This window comes from Typopeltis vanoorti, chromosome 3 (assembly GCF_054136105.1).
Source record: "Typopeltis vanoorti isolate ZY-2024b chromosome 3, IOZ_Tvanoo_1.0, whole genome shotgun sequence".
NCBI lineage: Eukaryota > Metazoa > Arthropoda > Arachnida > Uropygi > Thelyphonidae > Typopeltis > Typopeltis vanoorti.
In genome coordinates this window covers 76779631-76792766 of record NC_143551.1, presented here as the reverse complement: position 1 = coordinate 76792766, position 13136 = coordinate 76779631, and the positions used below count along the sequence as shown (strand labels likewise).

Genomic DNA, 13136 nt, shown 5'->3' with positions numbered 1-13136 from the left:
CATTTATAGCACTAACGCCACATTCAACTATGACAATGGGAAGGACAACAGTAATTTTCTTGCAAAACTAGTTGAATTTTGCATTTCTTCAAGTTAAATTGGTACTGTTTACTTTTCAGAAGTGACAGATGCTATGATCTAACCTTAACACACTTACACTACCAAGTATTTATGTTGATTATTGTACTAGTGTTGCCAGCTTTTTTTTCTCGGAAAGCCAGGATTGTAACATCGATAATTTATTGCTGAGAATGGTGATTTTTTGAGTATATTGGTGATGAGGTGACGAATGCAACATCATTTTCTAATGGTTTCCAAAATATTCAACCCCCCCATGTGGTGTATGTGCCACGTTGGGAAACACTAGTTTAAGCAATTCCAGCATCCCAATCTCCACAAGTATGGGTGCATTAATTTGCCAGAGGTCTGGGAGACAGTCATTCTGAGACCTGATAGTCTCACTTCTCCAAATTAAATTTGTTGTTATCTGACTCATAGAGGGTACCATGTAATGACATTAGTTCCGTTTCAGTTATAGTTTGAATTGTTTTCCACAATTATTTAGGTCAGTGCCCTGTGTTTGTCAGTTATAATTTGTGCCTTGAAGATGCTGGGGGTAGAAAACCAGCAAATATCAGTAAGTTCAATAATTGTATTTTTTTTTCTTTCTTGGTGTTGTGTATACCATGAAGCACTATGAATAATTAATGATTCCTAAGCCTTTCCATATGTAAGGTATAAAATAATGATATAATGTTGTAACTTAATGTTATATTAAGATGTTCATTAACATAAACTAAAATGATTTATTCAGAATAGATTGGTTTGTGTGTGTGTGTGTGTGTGTGTGTGTGTGTGTGTACACATAAACCAAACTGTGTGCTAATTTTGTAATACTTTTTTAAAAAACTTAAAGAACTGTTTTGATTAAGATTTGCAGATGGTGAATATTTCCTTAAGAGTTCTGGCACGTCCAGATGCTGAATCTTTGCCACATATTTACCGTATGTTAGGAACAGATTTTGATGAACGGGTTCTTCCTTCAATTTGTAATGAGGTATGTAAATTATTTGAGATATGGATTATCAAAAGTACAATGATAGATGTATCCTTTCTCATTAAAATTTTTGTGACCACTTATTTTCTGTCTCTTGTACTAAAACCTATTCATCCCTGTGTATTGACTGGCACTGAATGACAAGCCAGTGGGCAGAATATTTGGTTTGTAGTATATACCTGAAAATGAGTGGCTGGGTATTGTGTGAATTACTGTATATCATTAAGACTGTATAAAATCTATATTGACTGAAATGAAGAAATTATGAAAGAATTAAACCAGGAATCAGTAATGGAAAAAATAAAAAAATCTAAACATAAATGGATGGAACATATTGAATGAATGAAACAGAAAGATTACCAAAACGTTTTGAAATTGCACACTATTAGGAAAAAGAAAACCTGGATGTACTCTAAAGAGATTCAACGATGACTTCTATGGGCTGCAACAGGCCACTCTAGGCCTAAATCTTTGAAAAGCATGATTTTTATTTATTCGTATGAGGTTCCTCCACCGTCCCTTAGGACTGGTTGGACCCTCCTAATGAGGGCTGAATTCTTGTAGCTGGAAACAATTTGTTGATTCAAGAAGCAGATGGAAGTTATAAGAATCATAACAAATATGTCCCAATCAGCAGTATGCATGAGACTCTGTCTTGGATGGAGTTGTGGTAGCAGACAACATCACCAAATTTCATTGTCAGCTAAAACAAGCATTTCAATACCAAGAACAATGATACTTGAAGTGAGGGAGGGGAGGATGAAGCACCTTATCTAATGAATTCCATTTCCACATTGAAGTATGATGGCAACAACATCATGAATCAGTAGACCCATCTCTGTGCCACAGACTAATGGTGGTAGTGATTTTTTCCAAATGTGTTAGGTCCATTAATACTGGCAGTTAATAATGTGCCTGACTTAATAGTTTTGCCCACAGCAGTATCCCTTCAAGCTTAGTTTATCCATCTGTTAATGACTGCTTTTACAGGATTCTAGATCACGAGGATGACTTATAACCATGCTGTGACTTGTTTAGTCACTAGATTTTGACTCATTTGAACAGTTAGAATGTCCTGTTTTTGATAGAAATTTGCATCATCCAATTTGAGTCAACTAGAACATGAAAAAGTTTACAGGTCAATATTGGCATATAGAAGAAGCCTCGGTGCATTGAGGTTATTTTGAAGACTGATTTGGGCAAGTGGTGGGGGGGGGGATAGCACTCACTATTAGGTAGATGTACCTAATAAATGGACCACTTAGTTTGTGTATTTATGAATTGGTCAATCAATCAGATCATGCAATTCACGTATCTGCTTTCCAACCAAAACACCAGCTCAAAATCCTACTTTGGGCATGGATATTTTGTGAATATGTTTAGGTAGGTTATGAATTTCATCACTTGATTATGAGACCACTATTCTGTATTTAGTCTCTAGAGCTGGTTTTGGAATAATCCAACACTTGCCAACCCATGATGCTGATACTAATGTAATAGACTAATAGCTTTTCATGGATTGGATTCACATATAATTTACATTTTTAAAAACCTTTTTGAAAAATTAAATAATATGGATTCATTTGGGAGTGGTTTATATGTTCTGAATTCAGAAATATTTTCATTTTTAAATAGTTTTAAGTAAGTTTTTTTTTTTTTTTTTAATTTTCTGTGTTCATATATTTGATTTAGTATAAACCTTTTTTTTTTATTATTATTAAACTTTGGTATAAAAGTTCTTTTTTTTTTTTTTCAGGTTTTAAAGAGTGTGGTGGCAAAATTCAATGCTTCTCAGCTCATTACTCAACGTCAGCAAGTATCATTGTTGGTGAGAAAAGAATTAACAGAACGAGCCCGTGATTTTAATATAATTTTAGACGATGTTTCCATCACAGAACTGAGTTTTGGCAAGGAATATACTGCAGCTGTAGAGTCTAAGCAGGTAGTACTGATGTGACAAGTGACCATTACTGAGAAAGTGTTTTGTGTGTGTGTGTGGAATGTTTTGTTTGGCACTGTAGATAATCAAGATTTCTTTTCATACTTTTTGTTGCTGCTGTTGAAATTCCCATATATTGCTCCTTTCCCTTCATTCAACACTTTCATGGTGCACAATATGTATGTTAGGATGACCACTTTTGTACCATTTTTAAGCCTTTTTTTTTTTTTACCGAGTCTTTGGGAGGCTAAACTTTTATCATCTAGTTATCATTTACCGACCTTTCTATTGAAATTTTATATTTAAGATTCCATGATGAATTAAGGTTTCATGTTAGTATGACCACCTTTGTGCCATTTTTAAGCCACTTTTTTTTTTTTTTTAACCAAGTTTTTGGATGGCTAAACTATAACATCAGAAATCCAATTTTAATATTTAAAATTCCATTGCAAATTAAGGTTTTATGTAAATAAATTTAGTTTAATCCTTTACCCAAGTGTAAGCAAACAAAGTGTGCACCTGAAGTATCTTTAGGACTGAGGCAACTCGTGGTAAATTTCGACCAAGCTCTCATCACTCCTTGTCTTAGTATCTCCTGTAATACAAAGCACATCTCCTTGCAGACATGTATAATGCTGTACATTAAGGGAAGGGCCACTACCTAGATCAGTTTCGATCTTTATTGAGGTCTCTTCAGTGGGAGTGTAGTGCAGTCAGTGGTTTTGGTAGTGCAGACCCAGAAGTGGTGATACTGAAGTGGAAGCAATGGAGAAATCATATTTACCTATACACTTTTCTTGCTTACACTTGGTTAAAGGATTAAACTAAATTTATTATAGTCTAACCAAGTGGGGGGGGGGAAACTTCCAACATCTTTCTCTAAATTCAGAGTAATTTAATAATAAGGTGAGACACCTTTTGACAACTCGTATAGGTAAATATGACTTCTGGGTCTGGCTCCCACTGATGAGACCTCAATAAAGGTCGAAACTGGTCTGGGTAGTGGCCCTTCCCTTAATCCATAACATTATACATGTCCGCAAGGAGATGTGCTTTGTATTATGGGAGATACTATGACAAGGAGTGATGAGAGCTTGGTCTACCTTTATCATGAGTTGCCTCAGTCCTGAAGATACTTAAGGTGCAAACTTTGTTTGCTTACACTTGTGTAAAGGATTAAACAAAATTTATTATATTCTAACCAAGTGGGGGGAAAAAAAAACATTTTATGTAAATAACAAATTCAGTTTCCATCTTGGTGAGAGCAGAAGAATAATTTTATATCCTTCTGCTCAAAACCTATAATGCATTAGTATTATGTGTAGTTATGTGATTACACGATTACAAAAAAAGCCAGAATCTTTTGACATGTTTCTTGAGTAGCTAGTAGTCTGTGCAAATGGTATGGGGAAAGGCAGCTACAAAGAACAAAAAGTGATGGAAGAAAAAAGAGGATGAGAAGTTGGTTCGGTAAGTTTTAAGCTGACCTGTTGAATGGTGAACAGCAGCTGCTTGTTTTTACATGTTGAGAAGAAAGGAGAGGGATGGCATTGTCCAATTTGGAACAACATCAATGAAAATCCCTTTAAAAAAAAAGGGAAAAAAAGCATCTGAGAAAGTGATTGGGGAAGTATCTAAGAGAAGTCATTTATTAAATGGACTGGGTTTTTTCTGGATGACATTAGGCATTTTTTTAGAGATTGGTGTATTAACAGTATTCTCCAAGGTTGTGCAGATTTGAAATTTATATAGTATTGGAATTTGTAAAGATGCGAATACTAAGTTTTTTTGAGTGCAAGGAAGAAACTTTGAATATGAAGTGTGTATGCCAGGGGAAAATACTAGACATACATCAGCTCAAGAAGAGAATTCTTGACTAGAGATCTGAATATTATCAAAAGTAAGGTGTAGTGAAGTAACATTTTTCATATAAAAAATAACATAGGAATGTGTTTTGGTAGTGCTGAAACTGACTAGATTATTCTAATCTCATTGGAACATGAAAAAAAGATAGTGTTTAAGACATTGGTTATGGATGATCTCAAAGCTTGAATGAATTCAGCACTTCAACTTTAGTCAGATGAATTAGAGAGTAATAAAATATACTGTCATGAGCAAAAGTATGGATGGGATATGAGGTTGGTAAGAGGACATTAATGTATAGGCAGAAGAATGTGGGCAAAAGGACATGTCCCTGAAGTATCCTTGCATCGGTAGAGAAATCCAGGAGAGGAAAACTGGAAACATTCTTAAGGGACAAAAGATGGTAGTTTTATAAGGAAGCCCAGATTACAGTTGGACAGGTTTTTTAAAATTGTTGGCCAACTCAAATAACAATGTCTGAAATTCAACTGGATGGCATCTGTGAAGCAGTGTGGGTCTGCACGGTTAGGCCTAGTGGTTGTGCACTTTGCAACCATATGCCTGGGGAAGGAGTGTCCTAGGTTCGATTCCCGTCAGTGACGTGAGGAGCTAAAGGATCTTCCTCAACCATAGCCAAGTTAGCCGGTCTTGGGTGTGGACAGTAGGGTTTTTTCCCCAGTTTATCCTGGGGTTTATCATCCTGCAAAGCAGGCAAACCGGCCTTGAGAACTCAACACTACAGGACGTAGGATGGATACACCAGGGCATAGGGCTCACCACCTTATCCTCTGAACAGTTTGAGGTCCTATGATTAATAAACTCTCGACGCCGCAAGGTAAAAGAGGGTATAAAGAAAATGAGATGAGAAATTCAGCTGGATGGCATCTGTTAAGCAGGTTCTTGATTCAAGCAGTTCATTGTGATGAATTTTTTTCATATAAGTGATACTAAACTTGACAGCAATTATCCACTCACAAATTAAGCAGTGCCTTTTGGATGATAATTTTCAAAGTACACATTATATCTAAATGTAAGAGATGAATAGTTTTAGATGACATTTTTAGTGTAAATAACAGCAGTAGATTGAGGAGTGAGCTATGGTACGATAGTTTCGAAAATCAGTACATTGATATATGCAGCATTGAAAAATCAACAGTACCATGTACAGAATTAGAAAGTGGTACAACTTATTTTACTGTAACATTATTTATAATGTCTACTACTTTGATGCAACTCCATAAACAAAACCAGTGTTTAGGTGTGCTTTGTATGTTGTAATTGCATATGCAGCTCTGTTCAAAATATTAAATTAATAAAAAAAAAAATCCTGGAGATTTCATGTTTTTGCTTATTTTTACACAGCTTAAAAGTATTACAGACTAGTTAAAAAAAAAATAATAATCCATTATCAACAATCTTTCTTCTATGTGCATGTATCAGTCTCTGTTGCAGTCCATCTCTTCTAATGATATGAAAAAGTGAGTGGAAAATTCTTAAAACTTAGCTTCAACAAATATATGTGCCTCCATAATAAGAGATTACTCAAAGTTTATTTTTCATTAGACTATAATAAATTATTAGCCCTTCCCTTAATGCATAACATTAGACATATCTGCAAGGAGATGGGTTTTGCATTATGGGAGATACTGAGATAGGAGTGATGTTATCTTGCTCCACCTTTGCAACAAGTTCCCCGGCGTTGTACCACCTTATCCCATTCCTGAAGATACTTTCAGGTGCAAACTTTTGTTTGCGCACACTTGGATAAAGGATTAAACTAAATTTATTAAGAGATTACTCAGTTGTCAAAGCTAATTAACTGGAATAAGATCATCATATGGCCTATAACGGATGTAGAGATTCACCTTCCTGTAATGTGCTCGTTCTCTCTCTCTCTCATGCACCAAATACTTTATTAACTTTTTTTTTTTTTTTTAATCAAGTTAATAAAACAGTTTGTATCCAGGGTATTTGTTATAATTTATTTTTCAAGACTAGTAATGCTCATTAAAATATTATTAATGGGACAAAACTCAGATTAAGTGAAAGATAAGATCAGTTCAAACTGATATTTTTAAACTAATCATATTTATTTGATTAATTTAAGATACCAAAAACCTACTAACATTGGAAATGATTTGCTTTTCATCTCTTATCATCCATATTGTATCAGAAGATGTCATATTAACACAGTTTATTAATGCTTACAAATACTCATCTTCTGTCATGGGTTTAAACCAAGAAATTACACATCAGAAGGAGATCTTCCCTGCTCAACAGTATCCTCAACTAGTAATACATTATGCTATTCATTCACCCCAAAATGTACTATCCTCTAAAAAGCAACACATCTAAATACCATATTCAATATCCATAACATTTACAGAGCCTTAAAACACATCTTCAGATATTCTGATTATAAAATTTTCTTCTATAAAATATTCTGATTATAAAATTATAAAATCACTAGCAGTAAACTACAAAACTTACTCAAATGCAGAACTACAATAGTTCAGACCGACATGTTACTATGGCATAATGTTGTTTACAAGTTTAACTGCCTCTCAGGATGGAATACCTGTTACATTGGATCCACTATTTCTTTCTTAAGGTCATGCTTCATTGAATATTATTGAGATTGGAATATTCCATTACCAGACTACTTACTGTCCACCACTAAGGAAAAAAAAAATACAAAGACTAGCAGCAACAAAAATCCCACTATTGAGATATCTTTACATGCAGTACAATCAAAATACCCCTGAAATCAATTAATCATTATCAGTTTCCAAAAAAAAAAAAAAAAAAAAAACCAGTATGCTATAAATACAAAACAATCTGCTCTTTCCCTTGTGGCAATTAAACAAATAAATTACTCCCCATAACTTCAAACCAACCAAACATGGGACAGTGGAGTGGATAAGGGATGCCAATTTTTTATATATGGTTTGTAAGTGGTTGGAAGATGGTAATTTCTTTAGGATTTTTGGTAGATTTTCAGATGTGCCCTGGATATATGGAAAACTGATAACTTTGTTGTAATCTCTATTCTGGAGAGGAGAGAGGGAATGTGTGGTTTGGTATTTTAATATTTTTTGGATTTGGCGGGAATTGTAGTTATTGGCTAGAAAGGTTTTGTAAATGTGGTCAAGTTCTGTTGGAGAGGGCACTGTTATCTGAACTAATTAATTTAGTTCCTTATATAAGGGTTTAATAATTCCATACTATTCGGCACGGGGAACGACTGTGAATATATCTATTAGTGTGTTTTTCTGTAAACAGATAGTGGTGTGTGATTAAAGTGTCTAGGAGTGGGAGCTAGTTAATTTTGATTTTTATGGCACGAAGAGATCAGAGGTCATACTGCAGTACATAATGGCAAACAGTTAGTAGAACAATCACAAGCATCCATGCCTCTGGCAGGATTCGAACCTGCAGCCTCTTGTCTGGAGAGCGGATACACTAACCACTCGGCCAACCAGGCCAGCAGGAAGGGGAAACTGTTATTTTCTTTTTCTAAGGTGAACTGGATCCTGGGATGTTGATTGTTTAGATGTATTAAAAATATGTTGAGAGCAGCCAAGCAGTGGGGCAGAGTTTAAAGCTTTCTCTTCAAAAGTCCCCATGAAGTAATTAGCTAGGGGGGGGTAGAGCCTGTGACTGTCCCCTCTATTTATAGAAGTCAGGTACTAGAAAAACTTGACAGAAATGAAGAGATATCATAAATGTGAGAAACATCGATGGGGAGCAGGTGAGGAATTAGACATATAATGTGATATAATTGGTCTTAATGAGATACTTCTAAATATTAAGTATAATGTATTTAGGTACTAAGGATCACACAATCTGATAATGTTGGAATCTTGACAGATTGATTTGGAGGAAAATTGTTGATAGGAAGTTAGTAATGATGTAAGTTTTTCATGTACTATCATAATGTCCTGTATACACCCCTTGAGGATACATGTCAGGAATTTGATCACAAAAGAGAAGTAGCTGCAATATTCAGCACTAAACACTTTGTGTTTAGTGTTGAATAAACTTAAATGAGAATTTCAGGTAGAATGATGAGAACAGATTTCATAAAGTCTGAACAGTGTTTATACAGAGTTTCAAAAAGAATGTCCCAATTTGAATATTGTATCTCTCTGCAACCACAAACCACAAATGAATGCCACTTGTACCATGTGAACGGCCTTGGCCCACAGTTTGATATGACGACCGCTAGATGCTACTACTAGCACCCAAATAGCCACTACGCTTAGTTAATGAGAAGATGGCATCTAAAATCCTGTACCACATTTTCATTATTAAATATAATTATTTGAAATCGGGTCATTCTTTTTGAAACACCCTGTATTTGCCTATAGTCTCACAGAAAGTTCTTGTAAGAAAGAGGTGGAGGAATTTTTTGAGCCACGAGTAAGAAATTAATTCCAGACATAAAATTGTTTTGGGAAAATTTTAGATAACAAAAAGTCTTGCAGATAATAATGACAAGGTAGTATTATTTGCTAGATTTTTGCTCAGGACAGTGGATCAGTCAGCACTTGACTAATTCCATGTTCAAACATAAAAACGTGCATAAATTCACGTGGAGAGGAGACACATGAAAGAAAAAAATTCTTATTGATTGCATTAATTTTGATAGCAATCTTCAACTTTGTCATCGATACAAGACCATTGGTTGTTGATCAGGTATTTTAGTCAACAGTTCACACCTGAGATCTGCTCAACTTTTATTTGCTTTAAAATTTTCTTACATGTTCTTCTTTTCAATATGAAATTCAGTTTTATCCTGCTCAAGACTAAATGGTGATCACTTCCAATTTCAGATCCTCTGTACACTCTAGTACCCTGCACCAGTAAGAAAACATCACTGTCAACAATAACATAGTCAATGAGACTTTTCTTATTCCTTGTCTCTTCTCTCCATGTGAATTTATGCACATTTTTATGCTGGACATTGTGTTAGTAATAACCAGTCCATGTCCTGAGCAAAATCCAACAGGTATTTGCCATTATTATTAGCTTTGCTCTTTTCTTCAAATTTTCCCAAAATATTTCTATATGTCTGACAATCATTTCCTACTTTGCCTTCGGATCCCTAACAAGGATCAACTTTTTCTTTTTTCATTGTGTCAGTTTATTTCTCTGAAGCCTCAAAAAAAATTCCACCACTTCTACCTTAGTAGAACGTTCTGTGGAGCCATAGGCACAAATAAGTCTCATGTCCAGTTCCCCATTCTAATATTTGACACATCACTTTATTGCCTGCCATTCAAGAAGATTAGCCTTGTATTTAGTGTTTGGAGAACATATGGACGGTAAATGTTATGGAAGTAACATAAGATTTTGGAGGCTATTAAAAAAAGTAAAAATGGTTTCAAAAGAAAGAATGAAAAATTGTAAAAGTAATTATAAAATCTGAAGATAAGGATATTTTTAGATATCTGAAGCAGTTAGTTGGAAAATTTATTAAATTATTAATAATGGTAAGAAATATCCATGAATGCAGTCAGTAATACCTATCAATATTTCATCATCAAATTCCTGCTATGTACCCTCAAGGGGTGTACAGGATATGATAGTACTAAATGAAAAAAATTACATCATTACTAACTTCCTATCTACAATTTTCCTTCAAATCAGTCTGTTACTTGTCAAGACTTCAACATTATCAGATCTTATATTTTTATCGTCTAAGGCACTTTGTACTGTATCAATCCACCTATATCTTGGTCTTCCTCTGGGTCGTTTTGCTACCAACCTGGCAGAGAACACTTGTTTTGCTAATCTTTCCTCGCCCATTCTGTTCAAGTGACCATACCACCTGAGATTAGCTCTGCTAATGCATTCCTGGATGCTGACCATGTTCAATCCACCTAAGTTCTTTCCTAATATCCTCGTTTTTAATATGATATTGCCATTGATGCCATCTGATTGTGCCGTTAATCGTTCTTAGGACTCTCATATCTGCAGTTTCTAGTCTTTGGTCAAGTGTTTTATTTCTGACCCAACTCTCAGATCCATAAGTTAAAACTGGTTTGAACACTGTCTTGTATACAGTTAATTTAGTGTTGCGACTAATTTCTCTCTTATTCCATATGAATTTATTCATTTGACTTCCCACCATACCAGCTTTGCTGATTCTGTTGTCTATTTCTATATTTAATTTACCATCTTCGGTAAAAATCGTGCCTAAGTAGCTGAAATGTTTTACTTGTTCCACAAGTTCTCCATTTACAACACAGTTGACATTTTCAGTGATTCTGCCTATTTTCATTGTCTTTGTCTTTTTATTGCAGACTTGTAGCAGATTTATTTAGAAGTATAACATCATCTGCATAAAGCAAAGAGCTGAAATTAACATCTCCAATTCTGATATCATGTTTAATACAACTTTCCTTCATAACGTTATCCATATAGATAATGAAAAACAGAGAGGATAATGTACATCCTTGTCTCGCACCAGATTTAACATTAAACCATCTTCCTGTACATCCTTCATTTCTAACTACTGACTTACAACTCAAATAAAGACTGAGTATTGCTTGATATAATGCCCCATCGATACCATATAACTGCAGCGTATTGAATAGCTTCTCTCTTGGCACCTTGTCATATGCCTTTTCCAAATCGACAAAACCTAAATACAGATCTTTGTTATATTCCCATGCTTTCTCAACTATTTGTCGTAAAGTGAAGATCTGATCCTGACAGCCTTTATTTGGCCTGAATCCAGCTTGTTCTTCACCAAGCTTTTCTTCCACAATTCTTCTCAACCGTTTCTCAAGTATACTTGCATAGATCTTGCCAGGAACACTCAGTAGGGAAATACCTCTGTAATTTTCACATTCAGTTTTATTTCCCTTTTTATATATTGGTACTATGAGGGCCCTACTCCAATCATCGGGAAATTCGTCTCTCTGTCCTGGCTTCCTGAACTATGCAGTTCAGCCACTGTAAGACTTATACCTCCATACTTCAGCATTTCTGGTCGAATATCATCTACTCCTGCTGCTTTCCACATTTCGAGCCTTTGATGGCTTTTTCTACTTCAAGTATGGATATGTATTCCTGACTGCATGCCTGGTCAGTGTTTTTTACCACTCTGCTATCATCACTGCTTGTTTCATTTAGCAGTTTTTCAAAGTAATTACTCCATACTTCAAAGATATGTTTTTTCTCCCGTTTTCATGTCACCTTTATCATCTCTAAATCCTTTTACAGCACTCTTTCCTCCATTCCTAAGCTTCTTCAACAACCTCCAGAATATTTTGCCACCTTCTTGATATTTATTTTCTATATTCTTGCCAAAGTCCTCCCATGACTTTTGTTTAGCTAGTTTTACCCAGTGTTTAGCATTCTTGCATTTGTCTCTATATTCTCTAAGAGCACAAGCTGACTTATTTGACAGGGAGTTTTGATTTTTTTTATCCTTGCAGACAACCTCACCACATGCCTCTCTGGCAGAATCAATCAATGTTTTCTTCAGAGTTTGTCACTGAATCTCCAAGGTTTGATTCCTGTTCTTAAACTCTTTCATTTTCTTTTCAATAATCTTTCTGTATTTTAGTCTACAGTTCGCATCTGAGAGCTGCTCAACTTTTATTTGCTTTAAAATTTTCTTACATGTTATTCTTTTCAATATGAAATTCAATTTTATCTTGCTCAAGACTAAATAGTGATCACTTCCAACTTCAAATCCTCTGTACACTCTGGTGTCCTGCACCAGGGAGAAAACATCATTATCAACAATAACATAGTCAATGAGACTTTTCTTATTCCTTGCCTCTTCTCTCCATGTGAATTTGTGCACATTTTTATGTTGGAACATGGTGTTAGTAATAACCAGTCCATGTCCTGAGCAGAAATCCAACAGATATTTGCCATTATTATTAGCTTTGCTCTTTTCTCCAAATTTTCCCAAAATATTTTTGTATGTCTCACAATCATTTCCTACTCTGCTATTTAGATCCCCAACAAGGACCAACTTTTCCTTTTTCATTGTGTCAGTTGCTTTTTCTAAAGCCTCAAAAAATTCCTCCACTTCTACCTTAGTAGAACCTTCTGTGGGACCATAGGCACAAATAAGTCTCATTGTCCAGTTCCCCATTCTCATATTTGCCCACATTACTCTACTTGAGACTGACTGCCATTCAAGAAGATTAGCTTCATATTTTGTGTTGAATACTATGGCTACTCCTTCTTTTCCTTGATCGTCATTGCCTGAATATAACATTTTGTATTTATTGCTCAGAAAGATCTTGTCTT

The 13136-nt window shown here is 34.9% G+C and overlaps 1 protein-coding gene across 1 annotated transcript in view; it reads left to right on the top strand.

The window, feature by feature from the left end:
* The window catches only part of Phb2 (prohibitin 2), a 65098-nt gene that overhangs the window by 30413 nt on the left and 21549 nt on the right, over positions 1 to 13136 (top strand). The window contains exons 4-5 of the mRNA XM_090415726.1: positions 933 to 1057; positions 2814 to 2999. Coding sequence (XP_090271852.1) covers positions 933 to 1057; positions 2814 to 2999 — 311 coding nt within the window. The remainder of the gene's footprint in view (positions 1 to 932; positions 1058 to 2813; positions 3000 to 13136) is intronic.